Genomic DNA, 25,677 nt, shown 5'->3' with positions numbered 1-25,677 from the left:
CCACAGCAAGGTCCCACTACGGCCACAGGGAAGCCGTGGCCCTGAGAGAGGAGGACCTGCCCGAGGTCACACAGAACACTAGTGGCGCACTGGACCGAACTCAGAGCCTGACTCCAGACGTGTCCTCCTTCATTCGTGTCCACTCTGTGCCATGCCCTGTGCCCACAGAAATCAGAATCAGTGTCTGAACTCAGGTAGCCCCTGCTCTGCTGGGGGGGGTGGGGAAGGCGACAGACACTGGGGCACAAGTAGCCTCAAGTAACCAGTGAACAAGGTGGATGGTCACATCAGTACCATAAGGAGAGGGCCAGGTTGTGCTATCTTTACGCAGAGGAGGGAGGGATTACTTCTAGCTTGGAGAGTTAGTTATGAAGGGCTTCCTGGAAGAGGGGGCATTGGAGTGGGTTCTTGGAGGACGGGGCAGATTTGGATATGGGCAGATGTGCCAGGCAGGGGAACTGCAGAAGCCAACAGGGAGGCTGAGAGGAAGGCAGACATGGACACACCAAAATGAGCTGCAGTCACATGTGAGGCCTGGTGATACGTGAGGCAGAAAAGACAGACTAGACTCAGGAGCGTGGTGGCCTTGAGTGCCAGGCCGAGGGAGACACAGGGAAGCGAGAGGTCCAGCACAACTCATCAGGCAGAACTTGCTGGATGACTCGGAAGGGAGAACTGAGAATTTCTTAGATTCGAGAGTATGAAAGTCAACGAAGTATGCCAGGAGGATCACTTCTAAGAGCAACACTCTGGGGCCCACTTGAGAAACCGAGATGCCATTGGATAAGCAGTAATGACGCAGTCAAGCAGGGGAGTTCTAAGCCACCAGTAGAAGTGATGTGTCGTCAGAAAGACGTTTCCGTCTGATGCTAAGTGGAGAAAGCAAGGTACGAGATAGTTTCTGGTTCTGTAGGGAGCCCTACAGCTCCTGTGATGGAGACCCCTCTCCAGGTTTGCATTCAGACAGACACACAGACACACTTGGGGGGTTGTGCAGGAGACGGTGCAGGTGAAAATGAGATTTCCGAACGGGGCCAAGGGTCACCTTGAGGAGCAAGAAGTCTAATGTGGGGGCAGTGCTCAGTCAGGGACAGACCTGGACGTGGGCTGGGAGGGAGTGTAGGTTCTAGATACAGCAAGAAGGGGCCCCTGACCCAGGGCCCCTGGGAAGGAGAGGAACCCTGGATGCCATGGGAAGAATTCCACCACCTAGGACCCCAGCAGCTCCACTCTGGAATGTTCCCCTCTCCCCACGAAATGGAAAGGGTTTCCTACTGACTGAAGAGAGAGGTGACCAGCAGAGGTGGGAGCTGGTGGGGAGGGAGTTTCCAGCAGTAGCTCCCCTCCCCAGGCTGGTGCTCACTTCAGGGCTCAGTAATAGGGAAGGAGTTTCCAGGTTCTGCCATTAGCTGATGGGGGCTCCTTGAGGTCCCAGACTTTTGGACTAAACTGTTGGGTGACCTTTCTGAGACCCTAAAGCCGGGTGGACGAGTTTGTGGGGAGTATTGGGTCACATGGACATGCATAGGAGGAAGCTCTAGAGAGTTTATTTTTTTCAAGATTTTAATTTTAATTTTATTTTTAGAGAGAGGGGAAGGGAGGCAGAAAGAGAGAGAGAAACATTGATGTGTGGTTACCTCTCACACGTCCCCAACTGGGGACCTGGCCCACAACCCAGGCATGTGCCCCGACTGGGAATCGAACTGGTGACCCGTTGATTCACAGGCTAATGCTCAATCCACTGAGCCACACCAGACAGGGCTTGAAAGTTTAATAGTAGCTGTTTGGGGGTGGTGGAATTAAGGGTAATTTTTGTTTTGTTTTAATAAATTTTATTTATTTATCTTTAGAGGGGAAGGGAAGGAGAGAGGGAGAGAAATATCAATGTATGGTTGCTTCTTGTGCGTCCCCTGCTGGGAACTGGCCTGCAACCCAGGCATGTGCCCTGACTGGGAATTGAACCTCGATCCTCTGGTTCAAAGGCCCACGCTCAATCCACTGAGCTACACTAGCCAGGGCTTGTTTCGTTTTTATTATTTTTTATTTTTTATATATATATTATTGATTATGCCATTACAGTTGTCCTATTCCCCCCTTCATTCCCCTCCACCCTGCATACCCCTCCCCCATCATCCCTCCCCGTTAGTTTATGTCCATGTGTCACAAGTTCTTTAGATTCTGTATTTCCCATAGTATTCTTGCTCTCCCCACTGTCTATTTTCTACCCACCACCTATGCTACTTATTCTCTGTACCTTCTCCCCCCTTCTCCTCCTCCCACTCCCCTGTTGCTAACCCTCCATGTGTTCTTCATTTCTATGGTTCCACTCCTGATCTAGCTGTCCTCTTGGTTTGCTTTTGTTTTAGGTGTGGTCGTTAATAACTGTGAGTTTGCTGTCCTTTCACAGTTAATAATTTTTATCTTCTTTTTCTTAGATAAGTCCCTTTAACATTTCATATAATAAGGGCTTGGTGATGATGAACTCCTTGAATTTGACCTTATCTGAGAAGCACTTTATCTTCCCCTCCATTCTAAATGAGTGCTTTGCTGGATAGAGCAATCTTGGCTGTAGGTCTTTGGATTTCATGAATACTTGAATACTTGGAATACTTCTTTCCAGCCCCTTCTTGCCTGTAAGGTCTCTTTTGAGAAACCCGCTGACAATCTGATGGGCACTCCTTTATAGGTGACTGTTCCCTTATTTCTTGCTGCTTCTAGGATTCTCTCCTTCATTTTAATCTTGGCTAATGTAATGATGATGTGCCTTGGTGTGTTCCTTCTTGGGTCCATCTTCTCTGGGACTCTCTGAGCTTCCTGGATTTCCTGGAAGTCTATTTCCTTTGCCAGATTGGGGAAGTTCTCCTTTATTATTTACTCAAATAAGTTTTCCACTCATGGCTGTTTCTTTTCCCCTTCTGGTACCCCTATAATTCGGATATTGGAACGTTTAAAGATGTCCTGGAGGTTTCTAAGTCTCTCCTTATTTTTTTGAATTCTTGTTTCTTCCTTCTTTTCTGTTTGGTTGTTCCTTTCTTCCTTCTGGTCCACTCCCTTGATTTGAGTCCCAGTTTCCTTTCCATCACTATTGGTTTCCTGTGCATTTCCTTTCATTTCAATCAGTTTAGCCTTCATTTGTTTCTCTAATTTGTAACTAAAATCAACCAGTTCTGTGAGCATCTTGATCACCAGTGTTTTGAACTGTGCATCTGAAAGGTTGGCTATTTCTTGGTTGCTTAGAATTATAGGCTCTGGGACTTTGAGTTCTTCTTGAGCCATAAGGTTTCAGTCTGTTCACACCTGTTATACATGAGGGGCGGAGCATTAGGTGTTCACCAGGGCTGGGCGACCGAGTCACTGGGTTGTGATGCTGTACGTGGGGGCGGGGTCAGAGAGGGATAAAAATGGCACTTTGCTCTGCTCTCTCTCAGATTTCTGTCCCCTCTGCGGCTTCCCACAAGCAAATTTGGCCCTTCTGGTGCTTGTTCCTGGGTGTGTGGGCTTGTGTACCCTCTAGGACTCTGTGCTTCTCTCCAACAAACTCTGTGAGCCTGGGAGTCTCTCCCGGCACCTCAACCCTGAAAATCTTTCCAATTGGTGCTTTCCGGCTCTAATTCCCATCTCTGGGGCCCTAGCCTGCATGGTCTGTCTCACTGTTTGCTCCTTCACTTAGTTTATCTGCGTGCGAATATGTGACCTCGGTCAGCCAGCCGCCCTGCGCTCTCACTGGGTCCACCTGTTGCCACCCCACACCCGGGATCCACCAACTGCCGCCGCCTCTGCTCCTGGGTCGGTCGGACCGAAAGATCTTTCCTGCCCAACCCGACTCCGCCGCTGACTCCGCCCGTCTTACCAGTCTGGCTGAATGGTTCGTTATTGTTGGGCTTCCGTACAGTTCAATTTTCTGTGTTTTGGCTGTGTTTTTGTTGCTGAAACTTTGTTGTTTTTAAACTTAGTTTTGCAAGGAGGCACAGTGTTTCCACCTATGCCTCCATCTTGGCCAGAAGCCCCTTGTTTTGTTTTTAATGTTTTCCCACATTCTCTCTTATTTCTGGAATGAGCAGGTCTTGCTTGTATGATGGAAAACACAAGCTCCTGAGCACCTGGCAGCACAGAAACCGTAATTTGTCTGGAGCCGAGCTGTCCCCACACACCTGCACAGCCACCTAATTTGACCCTTAATGTTCTAGGCCAGCATTGCCCTATACAGTGATGTGAGCCACATTTGTAATTTAAAATTTTCCAGGAGTCAAGTTAAAAAAGAAACAGGTGAAATTCTTTTTTTGGTGAAGTTAATTTTAAGAATATGTTAAGCCAGTCTATTCAAAATATTATCAATTCAATGTGAAATCAATATAAAAATGCTTATTAAAATGTTTGTAAAACTAATTCAAGCTTTACAATTTTAATTTAAATTAATTTTTAAAAAGTTCGTTCCTCAGTACCAGCCACCCATTTCAAGGGTTCATAGTCATTTATGACTAGTGACTATGCTATTGGACTGTGAAGTAAGAGTTACAGATAAGAAAAATAAAGTTCAGCAGGTTGAGATGATTAGACAAGCCACCCATCTGGTGAGTTGTGGCGTCAAGACTGAAACAGGGGTTTCTGGTTCAGAATCCCCGTGGGGCTTCCCCCTCGCACACTGCCTGTCTGTGGTACAGATTTGGTTTAACTCCTGTGGAAGAGAAAGGTCTGCTTTTGGCTGACCATGATTTTAACATGACTTAGTTCATGTAATGCCTCTAGTTCGACTCCCAGAGTTTACAACCTGTCCCATGCAACAGTCCTCCGATTTATGGTGGTGAGCTCCCCATCTTTGGAGGTATCCAAGTGGAGCCTGAAAGGCCACCTTGTTGGGATGCTAGATCAAGGCTTCTAGACTGAGTGGTTGGTTCCATGAGGATGATTTCAAATGTCCTTTCTGGCTCTGTGTTTTATGGTGAAGAAAGAATAGATAACCTTGCCTCTTTAACTCTCAGCATGGCTAGGTGCTCCTGGGAGCCCCCGAATCCTCCAGGGACCTGGGGAAGAGCCCTGGGAAGCCCAGAGGTCTGGGCTCCCTCCCAAGCCATCTGGCTACTACCCAGAGTCCAGAGATTGGGGTTCAAGAGATTGTGGTTCAAGAGATTGTGGTGATTGGAGAGTCGGCTGGGTTCCAGGGCACAGCCTGTTTCAATCCAGTAATTGCTCCACTGGCAGAGGTGGGGGAAGGGAGCCGCAGCTGGCGGGCTCCTCCTGGAGGGAGGAGAGCCTGCTTACTTGCTCACACCTGGTTCTCGCAGCAACCCCTGAAGTGAGTACCATGACCCCACCTACCACCTGGAGGTGCCCACTACTTGCATACCTCGTTTCAGAGGGCAGACAGGCTGCTCAGCCTGCTGGGTGTGCCTCCCGTTTGAAGTCCTCAGGAACTGCCCTCCTCCTTCATGGCCTCGGGTCCCTCCCCTCCTCTCTGTCCCACACCCGTTTCCCCACTACTCCTTGAACCACCTTTGTACTGGCCGTTCCTTCAGCCTGGACCTCTCTCTCTCCCACTCCCCACACACCTTCTCAAGTTTCTACTTGTCCTTTCCAAAATCAGTCTAGACCTCACTTCCTCCAGGAGGCCTTCCCTGACAGCATCTCACCCTCCTCCTCAGAGCACCCTGTGCTTCCCGGTTTGTTATGGGGCACTGTGCCCGTAGCTCGCCCCTGAATCCCCGAGGCCCAGCTCTGGTACACCACAGCTGGCAGGATCGAGTGTGAGCGAAGCTGTGACAGACCCAGTCCCCTGGCCCTGCCCTCTCTGCTTTCCATTCTGCTCCTCTCCTGTTGCTGCTACTCAATTCTCACATCTCTACTCGGGCACCAGCTCCTTACAGAGCCCACCAGGCTGCACTAGGCATCTCCTGTGAGGTCCTGCCTGTGTCCCTCACTGCCTGGGAGCCCTTGGGCATGTTCCTTAGCCTCTGTGTGCCTCAGTTTCCACTGGAGGATAAATGGGGACCAGGATGGTTTCTTTGAAGGTTAATCTAGGTTTAGAATAGTGCCTGGTATGTAATAAGTATTCAATACATTCTAATCATTAGCATTCACGGTCCCGTGGCCACCTGCCCCACAGACTGTGAGCTCCTCCAGCAAAGGGCTGAATCTGGCTCCACAGAGCCCAGGGCCTGGCCCAGCCTGAGTGCGGGTCTGTTGATGTGTGTGATGTTAAGCCAGGGAAGAAGTCTAGACTAGATCGTTAAAACGACATTTGTGAGCTCAGATCCCTGGAAACAAGTCACCTAGACTAGCTTTGGTGTCCTTGCCAGGTTTAGGGAATGCCCCTGGTGCTGTGCGTCTGCATGACACGGAGGCAGTGGGCGCCAGAACTTTGGGGAACAGACTGGAGCTTTTGGGAATGACCATCATAGGCCCAGCCCCATCCTGAGTGAAGAGGTCTCTGGGGTCTCCAGGGTCTCTGGCGTGTACTTCCAGGCTCTGCCTTCAGCCCTCTCCTTCCCGCTCATTTTTATCAATGGCTTGGCCAAGGCCTCTGACAGCATGTGGATTGGATTTGTTGAGGACAGGAAGCCAGGAGGAACAGCTAACGTGTTGGATGAGGGATTGGGACTAAGCGAACCCCAGCAGGCTGCGGCCATGGGCCAATTCTGACATGATGAAACTGTGCGTGGACACATGTTGGGCCGTACTTGGCTTCAATAGCTCGGACGGCACAAACCCTGGGGTGGGAGAGAGCGGGGTGGGGGGAGGGGCACGCTGAGCTTCAGCAGCAGCACGAAGGAAGGGGCCTCTGGGAGTTTGTTTGATTCCACTTCAGTGGGTCAGCTGGGGCCTGGGGCAGCCAGGGAACTGGTGGGCCCTCAGCCGGTGGGGCCAGAAGCTGGGGAGCTTGTCAAGGAGGATATGGACCTGACCTGACGTTGAGACCCACGGGGAAAGGGACAGGGGAGGGAGGCATGTGTCCCAGAGGGCAGCTGGGGTAGGTGGCAGGTGACAACGACACAGGCCTGGGGGAGGTGCTGGAGGGACAGGGCTGGGGACCCCCAGGCAGAGTAGACCTGGGGACACTGGGATGGATGAGGAAAGCCAATCACTTCCCAACAAACAGCCGTCCCTCCCTGAAAGGGGCCACCTTGAGAAGTCACTGAAGCGTGCAAGCAACTTGCTAAAAAGTCACACGGTGAGTAAGTAGATTTGAACACTGGCTACTAGCATGACAATATCCATACTTACAACATCCCGGCTCTGGGACGTTGGAGACAGGAGGGAGCTCTGAGCCCATGGCCAAGTCCTCAGGCTCTGGCCTCGGGTGACCCAGTCAGGGAGGCCCTCCCAAGCTGGCCTCTGAGAGGCAGCTGCAGAGTCCACCCGACAGGCAACCAGAGGGAGGCGGCTGGGGTCTGCGGGAGCCCCCTCAGAAGCTTTGCAGCTTACTTCTTCCCCCGAGCAGATGACAGGCCCCGCAGCTGACAGCAAGTGCCACATTAATGCAGAATTACGCTTCCCAGATGGCTCTGCCACACTTCTGCCCTCAGGCCAGCTCCTTCTGAGGATGCCCAGTCTCCCCAGGCTAAAGTCTGGGTTGTTGGGTCCCAGCTCCCCCATGTCAAAGGCGGAAATTCCTCTGCTGCCTCTCTTTGCACGTCTCAGAAAATAGAGAACTCACTGCCTCTGCTGTGGCGAGTTCTGCTTATGAAAAAGTCCTTCCTGGGGCCAGAATGGGACCTGCCTCCTGGGAAGAGAATTGCCCCCACTGGGCCCAGCCCTGCCCTCTGGAGCCACATAGGCCCTACCTCTTCGGTTTTGCTATGGATTCCAGGGCGGGGAAGATAGGGAGGGAGTACGGCTCAGAGTGCTGGAGATGGGGAGGGACAGTGCTTGCCTGGGGCTTACAAAAAATCAGCTTGAGCTGAATCAAAAGGAAGAGCTGGAGGAGCCACAGCCGCCCCCCAGAGAGCTCAGAACGGCCTGCCCATCGACCACTCTCAATGCTTTCCACCCGGGAGGCTGCGCTCTGCTCCGCGGGTGATAAGGCCAAATCCAGTTCCCACCTCCACGGGAGCCAAAGCCCTTTCTTTCCCCCGGAGGCGAAGAGTGCCAGGTGGGAGGGAGCCAGATTGTCCTTGCACACTGTTCCCTGTACCATTAGGAACAACTTCTTGGAGTGGCTGGCTTCTTGGCTGTCTTTGTGAGTGCCAACATGTGATTAGGAGCCCAGCTCATCTGGGAAGGAAAGACCCCACTCAGAGCCTCTGGGAACGCAGGTCCCCTGTCTCCTCCTGTACTAGCTGGGTTCCTGATGTCTACACCCCCAAGGCTCTGGCTGGGCCAAATCAAGTAAGGCTTACCCCAGGTCATGTAAATGCCCCCGCCCCAGGGCAGGGTCTTACAGTTTTCCACGGGGAAGAGTACAGGAGGTTTTTCGAAACCTCACCCGCCTCCCCAGACTCAGCTGTGTCCCCAGCCCACCCCATGATGAACATTTGCTCAGGGCCGTGGGAGATGGCGCTCCGGAACTGAGTGAGGATGGGTTTGAGGTCCTCAGGGAGCTCTGTCCAGTGGGTCAAGAGACCTGCAGCTGGACAACGCAAAGTCCTGGGTCATGGCTGGGACTGAGAGAGGCCAGGGCTGGGGTGTTGCCCAGCCTGGGGATTCAGGCTGGCTTCCCCAAGGAAGTGACTGCTAAATGGACCCCTGAAGGATGAGTAGAAGTTCTCTATCAGGAAAGGGGAAGGAGCAGGGGAGCCCATGACCGGTGATAAACCCTGGGAGTTTTTTGGAGTCACCAGGCTAATGACCTGACCCCACCCATAGCCCCCAGCAGGATGAGTAAGGTGGTCAGCTGATTGGGCAAGAAGGCCAAGACAGATCCCAGGGCTCCCATCAGAGAGGTCAGCAGAGTTCTTCGAAGAACACTTGCCCGTGGCCTGAGGGGCAGAGTCCAGGGAGCCCAGGCTGCCCACGCCTGGCCTCCCTCCCACTCGCTGCTGGTGCTGGGCAGCCCCGGGCAGCTGCCCCCTGCACGCTGGCTCCCGGACCAGGCTTTGACGGCTGCTTGGCCCAGGATCCTCTCCAATGAGTTAGGACGTGGGTGTTTGGGAGTTTTCTGCCAAACTGGAGTTCCTCAGGAAGGGGGAGAAGGGAGGGCTGGGTTTCTTTGGCCAAACATGATTTCCTGATTCTAAGAAAAATCAGTTTAACATTCTTACAAGAAATAGGAAAACAATACATACACAGGAACACACACATGTATATATGCATGCACACCATACACACATGTAAAGAAGGCACCACACATTCACACACAGACACACCCATGAGCTTGGGTTTCTTTGTTAAGATATGGAGCTTACAAAACACTCTGCCATGTTCAGCCTCAGTGAATCACAGACACATGGATTCGGTTTTCCTTGAGTGACGCCTGGTTTAGGAAAGTGGAGAATGAGGGAAAGGAGGGTTTGGCAAAAAGCGAGTGGAGAATTGGAGGCCCTTGCTGGGTCCAGATGCTGTTTTGATCCGCCCCTGGTTCCGTGTGTCCCTCTAGTCGGAGGATGTGTGAAAGCAAGTCTCAGCTGACTTCCTGGGCTCAGAAGCACACTCTGGCCTCAGTGGGGCTGCGTGGGTCTCTCTCTCTCACACACACATACACAGTGATGCCCTGACAGCATATCCAGTAGGGTCTGGTGTCTGGTGAAGAAGGCAAAAGGGCTTTGCAAACTCTGCCCCAGCCCCAAGTGGGAGAGTAAAACAGAATTATTATGAAGATGAGGGTGCAGCATGACAATTCTTATGACATCTGTTAAATGAAAAGGAAAGAAGAAGCAGATAGACATATGTTTGCAGAAGTAGTAGTAAGTATGTTCCAAGAACTTAAAGGAACAACCCTGGCTGGTGTAACTTGGTGGATTGAGCACAGGCTGTGAACCAGAGGGCCACTGGTTCAATTCCCACTCAGGGCACAGGTCCTGGGTTGCAGGCCAGGTCCCTAGTAGGGGGTGCACGAGAGGCAACCATGCATTGATGTTTCTCTCCCTCTCTTTCTCCCTCCCTTCCCCTCTGTCTGAAATTAAATAATATTTATTTAAAAAAGAATAGAAAGTTGCCAATACTCTTTGAATTAAACTATAAATTAAAAGCAAAAGGGATCAGAATAGTGACAAGTGGTATTACTGAGAGAAATGGCAAAGGAAGGCTCCCAGGCTCAAAGGCTTGACTTCTCTGGTGGGAGAAGGGGTAATCAGCATGGGACCAGTCAGCAGCAGAGGACAGAGAAGACAGCTGAGAGAGGCAAACCACTCAGCACCCATCCAAGCATGACCCATGAGAGAGGGAGCCAAGTTCAAGGATGTGATGATGCTATTGCAGGTCCTAACCATTAGACTGTTAGCTCCGATGCAACGAGAGGCAGAATGTCCTAAATTTTGTCTGAGGCTTCTGTATTCATGAGTAGAGACAGCGAGGCTTCTTGCGGCTGATTTTGTTTTTGGAAGAACTTTTCAGATGGCAAATGTCAGGTAAGAAGGCATGCACTGTCCAAGGAAAGGGAGAGACTTTCGTGGTTTAGTGCCCCTTCCCGAGAACTTAAGATCTGCAGAGTTATGGAAAGGTGCCCCAATTTGCACAAGAGGCTCAGGGCCTTCTGGGAAAGAGACTGAGATCCCAACCCTTGCACCCTCTGAGTTGAAGTTAGGGTCCAGGTATACTTAGGGGGCTCACGACTAAAGTTGTAGGCACTAAGGCCCCTACCAGGAGAAAAAGGGACTTAGGGCTGCACCCCAGGGAACTAAGCTCAGGACACGACTAAACTGCTTTGAGGAATGGCAATGGAGCACCTTGGTGGGATCTAGCAGCCCCAGCGGGGCAGCTCCGTGCTTGGAGCAGGAATATGCACCTGCAGGGGGCAGTGGGCAGGCTTGAACCAGGCCATGCAGGACCCGTGTTCCACAGCAACACCACGTGGAAGGCACCAGAGCAACAGGGCTGGCAGCAGGATATTCCTGTCTCTGTATCTACCTGACATGAAGCTTTCACTGGATGAAGAAATCTGGCCTTGGCCTGTGGGGCGCAGGCCCAAGAGGAGGGCACCGGGACTCCTGCTTGTACAGAGGAGCGGGAGCGTATCCAGCATATTCCATCCCCAGGTCAGCACGTCAGGCAAAAAACAAGCATAATCAAATTTGCCCCTGAAGATCTCTTAAGTTTCCCATTAAGTTCAGGGGATATAGTTCCTAAGTAGTCATTCGAGTCATTTTTCTCCCAGTTTTGGGGTGGATTGATGTTTCATTAGATGAACACCAGTTGAAACAGTCAGCATACACTCAGAGGCCATGATGGCAAAAACAAAACCCCAAGCAACCCTCTTTCATGGCCTCGAATCACAGTGGCTGCAGGGAAATACACTCTGAGCAGGAACCGGCTGGCTTAGCGCTGAGCAGGCCTGCCTCCGTGACTCGCTGGCTTGGGAGCATCATTCTGTGTGGAAGAGCTCCCTCCTCATTTAAATGATTTTTTTCTTTTCACAGCATACGTAATTGATGTCACTTAAGTTCAATACACATACAGTGAGGCTTTACCAGGTGGGACCCCAGAAATCAACTGAAAATGGCAAACCTGGAGTCACACAGGTTGCACATGTGAGCACGTTTTCCTGTCAGTAAACAGACTTACCCAGCGGGCTCCTCGAGTGGTGATCGTGCAGGCAGAGATGCTCTGGCCCGAGGCTGTGTGCACCTGTCCTCTTGGCCATAGATTTATCTCTGAATGAATGCATTGGCATTTGGTTGATTTGGTCTCCTTTTGTCAGCATCAGAGGACAGGCCTGAACAACTTGGTGGTTCAGACAAGGAGCTTCCAAGCCAGTTGGCTAAGGGCCACACCCTGGGCCTGGCGAGCGCACCACTAAGAATGGTGAACACAATGGTAGCAAAGGTGGTGTTGGGGTGTTGCCCTGTGCTTATGTTCTGGGAGACTCTGTCCTAGAAGACTGGAGAGGGAGGGGTCCTACCCCTGGCCTTGATGAAGCAAAGAGCTACGTTGGGGACGGTCTGGGGAGAGGACAGGAGGTAGCAGACTGCCTTGAGGACCTGAGGTGGCCTCTAGCCAATAGCCATTAAGAAGCTGGGTCCTCAGACAAACAGTCACACACAAGGAAATGACTTCTTCCCTGGCCAAGCCTTCAGATGAGAACACAGTCCAGCTGACAACTGATTGCAGCCTTGTGAGACAGATGCCACCCCTACCCACTCCCCACCAAAGAAGAGAATCCCACCAAGTCCTGCTGTAGAAACTGGTAGATAATACGGGGACATTGGGTTAGGTCACTGAGTTTGTGGTAATTTGTCAGCCAGCATAGATACCTAGTGTACAGAGAGAGAAAGAGAACCAAGAGGTGGCTGAAGGGCTTACACTCTTCAGTGCGACGCTTTTCTGTGTTCTCGATCCCTGTCAGCGAAGCTGTAAAACTTATGAGCCCCTTGAAGCAAGGGGTCTGCAGGAGGGTGGGAAACTGGCGAAGGCCATGTCTCTTGGCTCGCTGTACGGTGGTGAGGGCTGAGAAAAGCCAGAGACAGTGAGCACTGGGAGTTCGTGGTAAACGAGGGGGCCGCTCCAGTCAGGGCACGGGGAAGGGCTCTGGGCCCAGGTGACGGCATGCTATGTGAGACGCACAGGACCTAGTCTGTGCCCTGCGAAGGCTGCTGCGAACACAGACGTGCAGGACTCACGCAGGTTTGTGTCAGTGTGGAGGATGCACCCAAGTGTGCCAGAGTCAAGGCAGCCTTTCCAGAGGAGGTTACAAGCTGGGGTGCTAAGTGAAAGCGCAGGGCAGGAGCAGGTCACCCAAAGGGACTGCCTTCTGAGAGCAGAAACAGAGGGAGGGGATTTCGTGAAGCATCTCATCTGGGCTTGGGAGAAGCCTGGTGAAGCATTAATAAGTTAGAAAACCATGTGACTTCCACAGTGTATCAGGCACCATGCTGGGTGTTTTCAGTACATTATCTTATTTTCCTCTCAGAAAAACCCAGTGAGGAAGGGAGGTGTTCTTCCCATTTTACAGATGAGGTCACTGTGGCTCGGATGCTAAGAGACTTGGTTAAGTTCACATCTCTAGTGAGTGACCCCAAAGTTCCCATTCTTCCCCTGGAGCCTGTTGCAGATTCTCAGCACCCCCACCTGTGCTGTCTCTCACTGCCCTCGCTGAGACTTACAAAGCCACAGCTGGCCAGGGGTGGCTTGCTCCCAGCTGGGCTGTGGCGGGCCTGGCTGAGGAGGGGCTCGGGCGAGCTGCTGGCTTGCAGTAGATTGTAGAGAAAAGTGCTGGAAGGTGCCAGACTGTGGGAAGAGTGACTAAATTGGACTCCATCTCAGGCCAGCTGGCCCCACCTCCTTCCCTCTGGGCCTCCTTTCTCTGGAACAAAGTGTCTCTGTGACTGTCTCTCTGCCAAATAGTGAGACCCTCCAAGGCAGGCACAGGGTCCTTTCAGCCCTTCATCAACCTCCGCCATTACTGCCCACACTTCTTTACCGTCTCCCTTTGCCTGTCTGTTAGATTTCCTTCTCCTGCATAAATCTGTCACCCGGCCCGCTGGGTGGAGGTCAGTGTGGACGGTGAGGGGAAGGCGCACCTGACCTCGCAGCATCTCACGTGAAAACACAGTGAGCGATGCACGTGGAGGAATTGTGGCGACTGGTCCTACCCCTCAGCAGGGGCACATGTTTAGCACCAGAGTGGCTAGTCCAGGTGGGAATATGGGTTAATTTCCATGTCACTACTGCACCAAAAGAGGGGTCAGCGCCCCATGGTGAGGTATGCCAGCTGTGACTGCAGTCATTTAACTAAGAAAGTGAGCACATCCAGGGCGGCGGCAGCATCGACAGTGGGGACAGGTCAGCATCGGTGTTTGTTAATAAACGAAGAGCTGGGAGGTTTTGTCGACGGAAGCTTGAGCTAGGTCGTGAACACAGAGTGGGACTTCATTCAGAGGAGGAGAAGGCATTCGTGGAAGCGGGGGAACAGCATGGGCAAAAGCGCGGAGGTAGAAAAGTTTGTGGCACGCTGAGGGACTCATCAGTGACCAGCCTGCTTCCAGGAACTTGGCATAGGGAAGGGGTGGCAGGTTCTCCTGGAAAAGAGCTTAGAGCACTTAGAGGCAAGTGCCAGGATTTGGGGCCCAGACTCACAGGTTATTGGGACTAGAAGCAAATGTGCATCCTCCTCTCTGCCTTGGAGCAACCGCACGCAGCGAGCCCGTGCCTCCCGGGCTCCGGCCAGGACAGAGCGGGGACCGATGAGCAGCAGCCCTCATGCCAGGCTCTTTAGCTCCAGAAGAGCTCTCCAGAAGGCCTGATCCCGAGACACCAGGGCTTTGGGGCTTTTCTTCACCGTTAGAACACTTGTGGAACTTTTAAAAGAAACACCTGCGTGGGCCCCTCCGGAGTCCTGTTCCCTAAGTCCAGCATGAGGCCTGACGTCTGAGTTTTCAAAGCAGCTTTGCTCAGCCCTCAGTGACAGTCCCCACACCAGAGTGGTGGCTCCTTGGGACCAGGATGCCCCACCTGGGCCAGCTGGAGCAGGAGTCCTGGGCACTGTGGGCAATGCATGGACGGATGAGGGGTGGACAGATGGACTATGGGCCAGGTGAGGGTAAAGAAAGCAGGCTTTAAGGACACAGGGGACTGGCACTCAGAAATCTGTCATTTTTTCCCACAAGAAGGTTTAGCTCTCCCTTAGTAGGAAAATTTCGAAGCACTGCCCCTTTTCAATGACACGGTTGCTCTGCACCAGCCCAGACTGTGTAATAAACAAACTAAATGTATGAACACACTCTGGCTTTTTCTCAAGTTAATACCACATTCCATTTCCAGCCAAGAGAAAGTGCTTTGGTCGGGCGGAGAGACATCAGGCCTCCGAGCACCCGGACTTGGCCAGCTGAGCGGGCCCTTAGTCACTAGGTAAACTGGACCCATCGCGGCCCGGAGCCAGGAGAGCCTNCTTAGTAGGAAAATTTCGAAGCACTGCCCCTTTTCAATGACACGGTTGCTCTGCACCAGCCCAGACTGTGTAATAAACAAACTAAATGTATGAACACACTCTGGCTTTTTCTCAAGTTAATACCACATTCCATTTCCAGCCAAGAGAAAGTGCTTTGGTCAGGCAGAGAGACATCAGGCCTCCGAGCACCCGGACTTGGCCAGCTGAGCGGGCCCTTAGTCACTAGGTAAACTGGACCCATCGCGGCCTGGAGCCAGGAGAGCCTCAGCCAAGGTCGTGTGATAATCATGGGGCAAGCAGGTCCAGAACCCAGACATCTGATCCTCTGATTGCAGGAAGTCTTTTAAGGTAAATAGCTTGCCCCAGGTCATGCAGCTAGAAAACAGCAGGGCCAGGGTGGGAGCTTAATTCTGTCCGCCTCCGCATTCCTCATGAGGAGTAAGAGGCGGTCAGGATGGTCAACAGCAAAGGGTGACGGAGTTCCCAACAAGAGTCTTGTGCTTTATTTGCAATAAAACTGGAAAGATGGGGGACGACAGCCCTGAGTTTCCTGTGTTAACTTCTTTAGCTCTCATGTAACCGTGCACTTTCTCATTGGCCTCCCACACGGCCCATGAGCTCCTCAGGGACAGAGCCTCACTCAGCTCTGTATCTGCAGCGCCCAGTACAGCGCCAAGTACCCAGAAAGCTCAATGCACGATTGTTGAATTCATTCATGCACCCACCTGACAAGTATTAATGAGTACCTACTGTGTGCCAGGCGTTTGCCTAGGTCCAAAGTGGAACCTCGACAGAATGTTGTCTTTGACTTGACAGAGTTTGTGGTCCAGGGGAAGATAAAGAAACCAGTCAGCAACTGAATGTATATAAAATAACAATGAGTATTAAGTGTTGTGTGGGGAGTTCAGGGAGGAAGATCTATACTGGGGAGTGTTGGGCTTACCGGTGGGATATTAAAGCCATGAGGACAGATTAGAAAAAGCCTAAGAAATTGCAACATTTGGAGGCTGAGTAGAAGGAGAGAAACAGATGGAGGGGCAGAGAGCAAGTGAAGAGCCAGGGAAGTGTAAGGCTGCAGCAGAGAGCGTTTCGGGAGGCAGACAGTGACCAGGGGCTGTCACATGTGCCGGTCGCTGTGGAGAGGTCAGGCAGAGCAAGAACTGAGAGTGGCCTTGGATTTAGCAACACAGTGGCCACTGGTAACTTTGACAGATTCACTGACTCAGCGAATGACTCAGAAGGTGCGTAGAGAGGCGACAAGCAGAGAGAGCTGAGAAGTCAGGGAAAGCTTTTGGAGGGAGGCGGCATTTCAGCAGAGCCTTGAAGAATGACCCTTGAGAGACCTAAATGCTGAACTGGGTTGGACAAGGCCTCCCTGGGAGGAACAGAAAAAGTACCACTGATTGGCCTCTGGGCCTGGGGAGGCCCATGTCCATTACTCCACAGGGAGAGGGGAGGAGCTGTCTAATTCCTCAATAACGGAGACTGATGACCACAGGTGACAGAGCCCACTACACCCCTCAGGACTCACTGGCTTGTCTGCTTCCCTCTCTGCCGAGAAGTCCTGGGAAATGAGGATTCCAAACCCCTGGCCTCAGAGCAAAGGGCTCTTAGATAGTATCTGGAGCAGACAGCTCACTACACATTTGGAAAAGAAAAGGGCAGGGTCTTGCTCAAGGCCATGCAGTACATCCATGAGGGGGACCATGTGATCTCCAGTGCTTTCCTGTGGCCCTTGATCTAGTGGGTGAAGTCTGAATTCTCTAGCCTGACATTCAAGGTCTTTCATGATGGAGCAAGAAGCCCCTCCAGCTTCATCTCCCCCCCTCCCTCCCTCACCCCCTGAGATCCAGGCCCCCTGAACACTCAGTGCACACAGATACATAGCCTCATGTAGTCCTCACAATAAGCCTTGGGAGTAGGAGTGATATTTCAATTTACAGATGGGGAAACTGAGGCTCAGAGAAGTTTGATACCTGTCCGAGGGTACACAGCCAGCGCCGTACACTGCTGAGCCAGACTGTCATCTCACGAGTGTCTCCCAAGTCACCTTTCCCCCACACCTTGCTGCCTTCACCATGACAAGCCCCTCCTTCGGGAAGCAGTCCCCAAACCCCTGGCCTGGAGCTACCTTGAAGTCAGGCCTCGCCCTGTGACTGAAATAGTTGGTGCCACGAATGACTCAGACCTCAGCAACTTGCGCTGCAGCCTTTGGCCCACACAGGCCCCACGATCACACTGCTCCCAGGCCCACGGGGCCAGTCTGGCCACCCACCTCAAGAGCAGGGCCCGGACAGAACCTGTACAGAATCCTCTCCCCTCCCTGCCCCGGGCTTCCCAGCCAACACCCTGCCACTCACCTGGAGACCACCAGGGGTAGGATTAGCATCTTCAGCATCCTCATCAAGAGCTCTCCAGGAAACTGGAAGTAACTGATTTCCTGAAAACATACCAAGAGCCGAGGTTATAGCAGGCAGTGCAGGTTTCGCAGTTGCTCAGATCTTGATCTTCTTCAAAGCACTGTTTCACGCGCACTCTCTTGTCTAGCCCCGTGGGCAGCAGAGTAGTGGAGAGAGCACAGGTTTGGGAGCCAGACTTGAGTCCTAGTATTGCTCCCCCACCCCCTTGAACTAGCTGTGCAACCTCAATGCAAGCTATTCAAACTCTCTGAGTTTTTCTCATCTGTAACATGAGGGTAATAACCACTTCACAGGATCATTGGGAAGCTTAAATGAGAGGATGCCCACGAAGCACTGGGCAGAGGGCCTGGACAAGAGCAAAAGGTCAGTATCACAGTAAATAACAGCGGCCTGCCCCCCACCCCTCACCTCTGCACCATTCACTGCCCATCGCCGTGTAGGTCTGTCCCATGCAGCAGACAGTGGGAGGCACGAAGACAGGGCTGAGTGCTGGTCACACAGTCATTTGGCATGTACTGTGCCAGGTGTCACACTGAATACCCCAAAATGAATTGGGCACGGTTTTGGCCCTGAAGTTCTCGGTCTAGTTCATAAGGAGGCTGACTCATGACACACTGGCATTCTGGAGCCAGTTTCTTCTTTGTTGGGTCCATTGTGCACCCCCAGTAAGACCCTCACAGCAGGTCTCACATTTAAAATGCCGAAAGAGAATTGGATCGGGTTGGTGAGACAGCACTCAGTATGAAGAGCCCCCACTGGACAGAGTTCTTACTTGGCTTCCTCGTGGGCTGCTGGTTCCAGCCTGTCCCTGGGGCTTGGATTAGGGCTCTAAATTCTTGCCCAATCGGCTGTCTCCAGAGGCACCAGTCACATGACCAGATGCTAACATCCAAACCAGAACGGACTCCTAAGCCTGGTAAAATTTGAATTTCAGATACACAACAAGTATTTGTTCTTCATGTATACTAAAAATTATTTGTTGTGTATCTGAAATTCAAATGTAACTGGGTGTGCTGCTTTAAAATTTCCTTTAGTTCAGTTTTGCTGTTTCTGGCAAGCCTCGCTGGAGGCCACTTGCATCAGGGAGTAAGGCCGTGGTAAAGGCTGGTACACGGACTTGCAAACGCCGTCCAAGTTCAAGTTTTGTACTTGCAACTATTTTTTTTTAAAACCAAAGCCAAACATAACACTTGGTTAATGGTCTGATGATTTGAAAAGCTCCAACTCACAGAATGTTGGTGCCACGAAGGGCTTCTAAAGGATTTTTCAGTCTAGCTGACTCGTTTTGTAGATGAGGAAGCGGAGCCACGAGGGGAGGTGACGTGCCCCACAGAGCGAGTTAGCAACAGAACGGACCGGGAATCGGCCTCCTGAGCCTGTTCTGCCACCGTTTCCGATGCACCAGAAATCCTGCTTTTAAAAATATGCCGATCACGGCTGTGTGTTTTTAATTAATTTTAACTTGTGTGTATAATCTTTAATTTAAATAGCACTATACTTTAAAAGCAGCCCCTTTCTCTATCCCAACCCCAACTTCCCTTGTATTCCTTCAGCTGTTTTCCTTAAAACTGTTATTTCTGAATAATATGGTTATAATACTATTTTTAGATGCATCTTTTTGACATCTACTAACTTCCCCTTTTGACATCTGCCATGACAGACAAAGGCTTAGTTTCTAGTCCCCTTTTCCTCCTACCATTTCACCATTATACCAATTTTTGGTTAAATTAATCATCGAGGTTTACAATATTTTGATCATAAAATATTGTTCACTGCTCAGCCAAGGGAAAAGCTACAACTTTCATTTTTTGTACAACCTTTCTTTCCTGCAATTAATAATTAACTGATTTTTCATGTCTCATTTTCTGTAAACCACTCACTAATTTCTTCCAAATGCTTTAACTCTTTAAAAAGGCCTGACAAGGCTGCAGCCACTCCTGCAGAGGGAGGTAGGAGGCCCTGGCCCGGTCCTGGTCCACTCCCGGGAGAGAGAACGGGCCAGCTGAGAAGGGTCCCAGTTCTGGGGGATATCAGAGAAGGAGCCGCTCCAAACCCCCAAGGCAACATAGATCCACACCTCCTTCCCCTTCTCAACTGAAAGGCAACGTGAGGAACAGAAAAAACAAAGAGCAAAGAACATCAGATTACTGAGGAAGACTTCAAGGGCAAAACAGAGGAAGAAGTAGAAATGGGAGGTTAATGGGATTTGCCTCCTTTGACTCCACAATAGGGGAACGAGGTGGGCAGCTCTGTGACTGCCTACTCGGCAAGGATGCCTCAAGAGAAGACATGCAGGCGGTAGTGACCAGAGAAGGGGTTCAACAGAGCTTTGGGTTTCATTGCATAACAACCAAAATGCTGAGGAATGGGTTTTCCCCCTTTCGTGATCAGAAGAATGGATTTTAGATTTTATATTTCATATGCATCAAAACAAGATCACAGTCCTTCCTCCTCGTAAAGTAAGAAAATTTTATTAATGATGTGTGCAGTTCACCTATCCTGCCTCAAAAAAAGAAAGGTTAAATAATAACATTTTTTTCTTTTAGAAAAATATCATTTGGGGCCATTATTGACCCCATTTTTTGCTGTTCTTCTTCCTGTGGAAGCTGTGCATGTTTTGTTCTTGGTTGCTCATTAGGACTTTTGTAAACACGTGAAAGTAATTTGGGTGGAAGTATCTCAAATAAATAAAATAGGCTTAGTGAGAGTCTTTTCTACATATTGAGGTGTGTCCGTTCCTTTTGTGCCCCCTGGGACCTCAGGCCAAGTGCTCGCCATCTTCCTGTCGCAGTTGGGACAGACTGCTCTACAGGCCTGGGGGCTGTCCTGGTCCTCTCCTTTGCTGTCTTTTTGGGATTTTCTCCCGTCTAGAATCTCCTCTTCCCTGGATCCCTTGTCTTCTTGGCTTGTTTCCTTGTTTTGCTGGAACATTTCCTTGGGTAGCTTTCTCAATAAGAGTGAATGGGAGAGAAAATTCTGGGTCCTTATGTGAGTAAAAATGCCTTTATTCCACCTTTACCTCTGATAGTAGTCTGGCCATATATATAAGGTTCTTAGTTTAGGAGAATTTACCCTCCAAAGAGACTTGATTGGGGGTGGTGAACACACAATAAAATATACAGATGGTGTGTCATAGAACTGTACGCGTGAAACCTGTATAATTTTATTAGCCAATGTCACCCCAATAAATTTAGTATAAATAAATAAACAAATAAAATAATCTCCCCTCTGAATTTTAAAGGCACTTACCCTTTGGCTTCTGGACTCCAGGGTTGCTTAAGACATTTCAAGCTACTCTCACTTCCTAGCTATCCCGTGAGACTTGTTTTATTCCCTCAGAACCATTTAAGGCTCATCCGTTTATCTCCAATTTTCTGTCATTTGCACAGCGATGTACGGTGGTATGAGATTTCCTTCTTTCCTTTTAAAAAATTCATAGTGCTATGCAGACCTTTCATTTCTGAGAAACTTTCTGCTATTCTCTGTGAATTTTTTGTCTTTTTGTTGTTGTTGTTTGTGCTTTCTAAAACTTCTATTAGGGAGTTAAATATTGGACATTCTATTTTTTCATATTTTCTTCTATTTTCATCTCTTTTTGTTTTACTACCTATGATATTTCTGCAATTTTATCCCAGCTATTGGTATTTTTATCTTGGCTCATCTATTTTAAATTTCCAAAAGCTCTTTCTTGTTCTTTGACTGTCCTTTCTTTTTGCATCCCATCCCATTTTATGGTCACTATACTTTCTCTCACATCTTCAAAGAATTTAAAAAAAGATTTTGAAAGTTTTCTTCTATTCCCTGCTTCATTAGACACCATCTTTTTGCGTGTTTAGCTTCTGCTTTCATATTAGAAACTGTGACTGTGACTTTCTGCTCACATGTGAGTGTGAGGAACTTCTGGGTGCACGAGTGGGACTTGTCAACCTACGGGAGAGTGATGGACGAGCACCTGGCTTTTCCTCTGGGGCTGGGTGGGGTGGGCACGGAATCTCCTCTACAGCAGAATTCGGAGATCTTTTCTCTGAGGCTTCAGTGACAGCAGCCTCTTCTCCCTCTGACTGGGGGAGGGCGGGTGCTAGGCCTAAACCCAGCTGACAGGAATCTTTTGGGGACCCCACACTCAGGATGCAGGTGTCCACTAATTTGTCTGCAGCATGCACCTCCCCACCTCCCCTCCACCAATAGCCCTAAGTCAAGCTTCTCTGGTTCCTTGGGACAGGCAGTGGGGTAGAGGTGGGTGGATGAGGAAACCCGTGAGTTCCTGAGCTGGGAATAACCTGGGGGTCTAACTGTTCCCGTTGCAAAGTTCCAACCAAAGTCCCTGATCTCAACTCCAGGCTTCAGCCCTGCTTCCTGCAGCACCTCGTCCCAAGCCCTGCTGGAGTTCTCCAAGGCGAACTGATGTGGTATCTACTTCCGCGGACACAAGATTTTAGCTTTCAGTGCTCTCTTAAATGAGGTCATTCAACTCTATCCACTTCCTGTCTTGCCTCATTGATTCTAGTCAGTCGACTTTTCTCAATTGTCTCCTTTTACATTCTCTTTGTTCTTCGTAGTTTATGTCTTCGAAAAATCCCGTCACTACAATTTTGACACAGCTCCAGGGAGGAAAGGAAGATGGGTGCGGTTGTAAACTCGCCATGGTTCAGCTGGAACTCTCAAAATGATGGGTATTTTTAAGTGAGATACTAATTTCAAAAAAAAACCAATCCAAATGACAAATCCTTGTGGTTTTGCAAATTCTTTTCTCATATAGGATCTTCTACCATTTTACTAATTGTTTATGATTTTTGCCTGTTGCAGCAGCTTATAAGATAAGAAGGGCTTGGCTTCTGGGTCCCAGGGAGAGACCAAACAAACAACTCCCGGATTCCACAGTGAGATGCTGAGAAAGCCAATTCCTGCCAAATAATTGTTCTAAGACTCCAATCCTTCCTTCAATTTATCTGGCAGGTTAGTCCAGACTGAAATACGTTTGCATTTCCAAACAGATGGGGAAGGCAGCTTTGGCAAAGGAGGCCCCAGATGAGTTTGGCTTTTGATAATAAGCATTCCAAACTTGTTTTCACAAAATAATCTTCCTACAGGAAATATATTTCTGTGGTTGAGGAACATCAAAGAAAGTACATAGCAGATTGTCTGTGCCAGTTCAATTCGGCAAAAAGATGAGGGCTCTTTCTGTGATAAGCACTGCGCTAGGGTCGCATTTTGGTTCAGAAAGCCCATGTGATATTTAGCAAGTTGAAGTCTGATGGGGGAAATAGACTCCTACACAGGTGGCTCTGAAGTGAGACGGGGACAGCTGGGTCACAGTGGAGGGATGAGCNTCACAAAATAATCTTCCTACAGGAAATATATTTCTGTGGTTGAGGAACATCAAAGAAAGTACATAGCAGATTGTCTGTGCCAGTTCAATTCGGCAAAAAGATGAGGGCTCTTTCTGTGATAAGCACTGCGCTAGGGTCTCATTTTGGTTCAGAAAGCCCATGTGATATTCAGCAAGTTGAAGTCTGATGGGGGAAATAGACTCCTACACAGGTGGCTCTGAAGTGAGACGGGGAGAGCTGGGTCACAGTGGAGGGATGAGCAGGGGGCAAGTGTGGGAGGAGAGCATTATTTCAGATACGGGCGGGTCTGGACGCGAATTTTTATGAAATGTGGAACAGGAGATGGTCTTGATGCAGGTAGGACTTGGACAGGTAGATGGGGGGGGGGAATGACATTCTCTAAGCACCCAGTATATGCCAGGCATTGAGGGATCTTTGCCTACTCCTCAGCAATTTTAGTGGACATGGAGACCCCCACTCCATTTTACAGACGAGGAAACTCGGGCCCAGAAAGGAGATAGGATTTTGCCTAGGGTCACACAGCCACTTACTCGTAGCGTCAAAGTCCAGGGTTCCCCTGCCTGCAGAGCTTCTCCCTGAGTCTCCCATAGTGGCCTAACAGAGCCCAGCTCCCAGGGAGGGGGTGTTTTCCTTTCAACGGAAAAATGGACAGAATTGAATAGCTTGAGCCCCAGTTGTAGAGTTCATATTAGATATCAGTGAACTCCAGGAAGACATCTTTTATGAAATTGGGAGTTTTCCAGGAGCCCATGGCCAAAGTTCCTTGACCAAGCTTTAGACAGGCTGCTCTGAGCCTTCTTTTTGATTAGGCCCCATCCCCGGGCCCTGTCTTCAGCCTGCCTAGCATGGATGTAGCCGAAGTTCTGCTAAGTCGGTTTAGTGAGAGTCCCCACTCTGCCTTCGACAAGAACCCTGCCCTTTTCCGCTGACCCCCTTGCTGTGCTCACTGGCTGGAAACCCCCAGCAGTCTTCATTACATTCAGATTTGAGCCCCATCTCTCTTCCCAGGGTCTTGCCACCCGAATAAAGTCTTTCTTATCAGTTTAACAAGTGTCAGAGTAATGTTTTTAGCGCCACGAGAGTGTCCCTCCTGTAGGAGCTGGGACTACGAGGGGAAGGGGCCCTTTCCCAGGCAAGGCAACCCCACCTTGCAGCGACAGTGGCCAGAACCCTGAGGCCCTTCCCTGTCCCCCTAACCCCCAACCCCACATCCAATTAGTCACCATATCCGGAAGGTTACTATTTTGGAAACAGTTCTCCTATCCATCTGTCCTGTTCATCCCCACTGTCACCTCTCACCCTGCAGCTGCCTCCCTACATGGCCCCTGCCGGTCCCACTACTGCCCATCCTCCACTCAGTGCAAAGGGGTCTCTCCAAGCTCAGATCTGACCACATTGTGGTCCTGTTCAGAAGTTCTCGTGGTTGCCCGAGTCCACATCCGGTGGTAGGATCTGGAGGCCTCACAGTGTCCGCTCCCGCTGCCGCAGACAGCTCGCTCCACATCCCTCCCAAGTCTTTCTCGCCTGTTCTTGTTCCTGCTGTTACCTCTGCCTAGAGCACCCTTTCTAAGTCTCTCGTCGTATAAGCTGCTTTGGGAAGTGTTCTCCAACGCCTGCTTCACACTCTTAGGGACCCCTTCTTCCCTCTCCCACAGCTCTTATCCCTGTGGTTATTCTGACGAGGCATCCTTGCCTCTCATTCACCTGGTGATATCAGTCGTAAACACTTGCTCAGCCTTTTTATTGGATGCCACTCCAGTCCTATAATGTATTTTTTATACCCATGTTACAGATGAGAAAACGGGCCCAGAGAGGCAAAGGGACCTGCCCACTGTCATGTCATCAGGGAGTAATGGAGAGGGAATGTGACCCTCAGATCCCTCGGGCCCACACATCCCACCTGAAGGGGGACCCAGTGATGCCCCAGTGCCTGACCTGTGGTGAGAGGCGCCGGGTTCTCAGGAAGAAGCCAAGGAGGCAGCCCACGGTGACAGACAGCACAGACAGGATGAGAAGTCCGTTCCTCTTGCAAACATCCCTCCCTCGTGCCAGGATGGCCCCCAGCACCATGGTGAGCCCAGCCTGCTGGCACCGGGCACAGCACCATTCCATGCACATGAGGCCAGCCAGGGCACAGGGTCCTGGCTGGGGCTTTGGCTCCTCAGCTGGCAGGTGGTCAGGGTTGCTAAGCACCCGTTGCCAGCCGCCCAGCCATGGCCTGCGGGGCTGCCCCAGAGGGAAGCCACAATCCTATTACCAGCTGCATCATTAGGAGCTGGGAGCAGATTAGGGCCTGGGAAATTAGAGCAGGCCACGTGGTCTAGGCGCTCAAACCTCAAAGCCAAGTGCTACCCTTAAACAGGGAGGGCGCCAGGCACTGCTGGGAGGGACAAGAGAAACATTTGCTTGATTCCTTTGATTTTTACCCCCACTTCCTTCCAGAAAGAACTGAAGTCAAGGCCATAAGATACCAGTGAGTTGCCAATTAATTGCTAACATTAATTATTTATTGTGTACCGGGTGTTGTTCTAAAACCACATTACTTGTATTAGCACATTTAATTTTTTTAAAGGTTTTATTTATTTATTTTTAAAGAGGGGAAGGGAGGGAGAAAGAGAAACATCAATGTGTGTTTGTCTCTCTCACGCCCCCTACTGGGCCCTGACTGGAATCGAATCTGTGACCTTTTGGTTCACAGGCCCCGGTGTCCAGTCCACTGAGCCACACCAGCCAGGGTCAGGGCCTATTATTTTTAAAGATGACAGTGTCCAAGGGACCTACTTTCAAGTCCCAGCTCTGTCACTTAGTAGCTATGTGACTGTGGACAAGCCACTTAGAGTCATTGTGCCCCAGTTTCCCCAACCACAAACAGACGTAGTAACACTGCATCTGCCTTATTGGGGCTGGTGCAGCATCCCATCCAGGAACATCT

At 50.5% G+C, this 25,677-nt stretch overlaps 1 protein-coding gene across 2 annotated transcripts in view; it reads right to left on the bottom strand.

Moving 5' to 3' along the window:
* Nucleotides 1-25,010, bottom strand: part of SLC1A7 (solute carrier family 1 member 7) — a 47,554-nt gene extending 22,544 nt beyond the window's left edge. For both annotated transcript variants that reach the window (XM_037043248.1, XM_037043249.1), the window contains exons 1-2: nt 24,681-25,010; nt 17,335-17,414 (exon numbers count right to left, since the gene is read on the bottom strand). In XM_037043248.1, the coding sequence (XP_036899143.1) occupies nt 17,335-17,414; nt 24,681-24,863 (263 nt within the window). In that variant the 5' untranslated portion in view covers nt 24,864-25,010. The remainder of the gene's footprint in view (nt 1-17,334; nt 17,415-24,680) is intronic.
* Nucleotides 25,011-25,677: the final 667 nt, after the last annotated feature.

The sequence above is a fragment of the Sturnira hondurensis genome, unplaced genomic scaffold (genome assembly GCF_014824575.4).
Source record: "Sturnira hondurensis isolate 20B ecotype Veracruz unplaced genomic scaffold, ASM1482457v3 Scaffold0004068, whole genome shotgun sequence".
NCBI lineage: Eukaryota > Metazoa > Chordata > Mammalia > Chiroptera > Phyllostomidae > Sturnira > Sturnira hondurensis.
The sequence above is the reverse complement of the archived record's forward strand: the minus strand, read 5'-3'. Positions and strand labels throughout refer to the sequence as shown.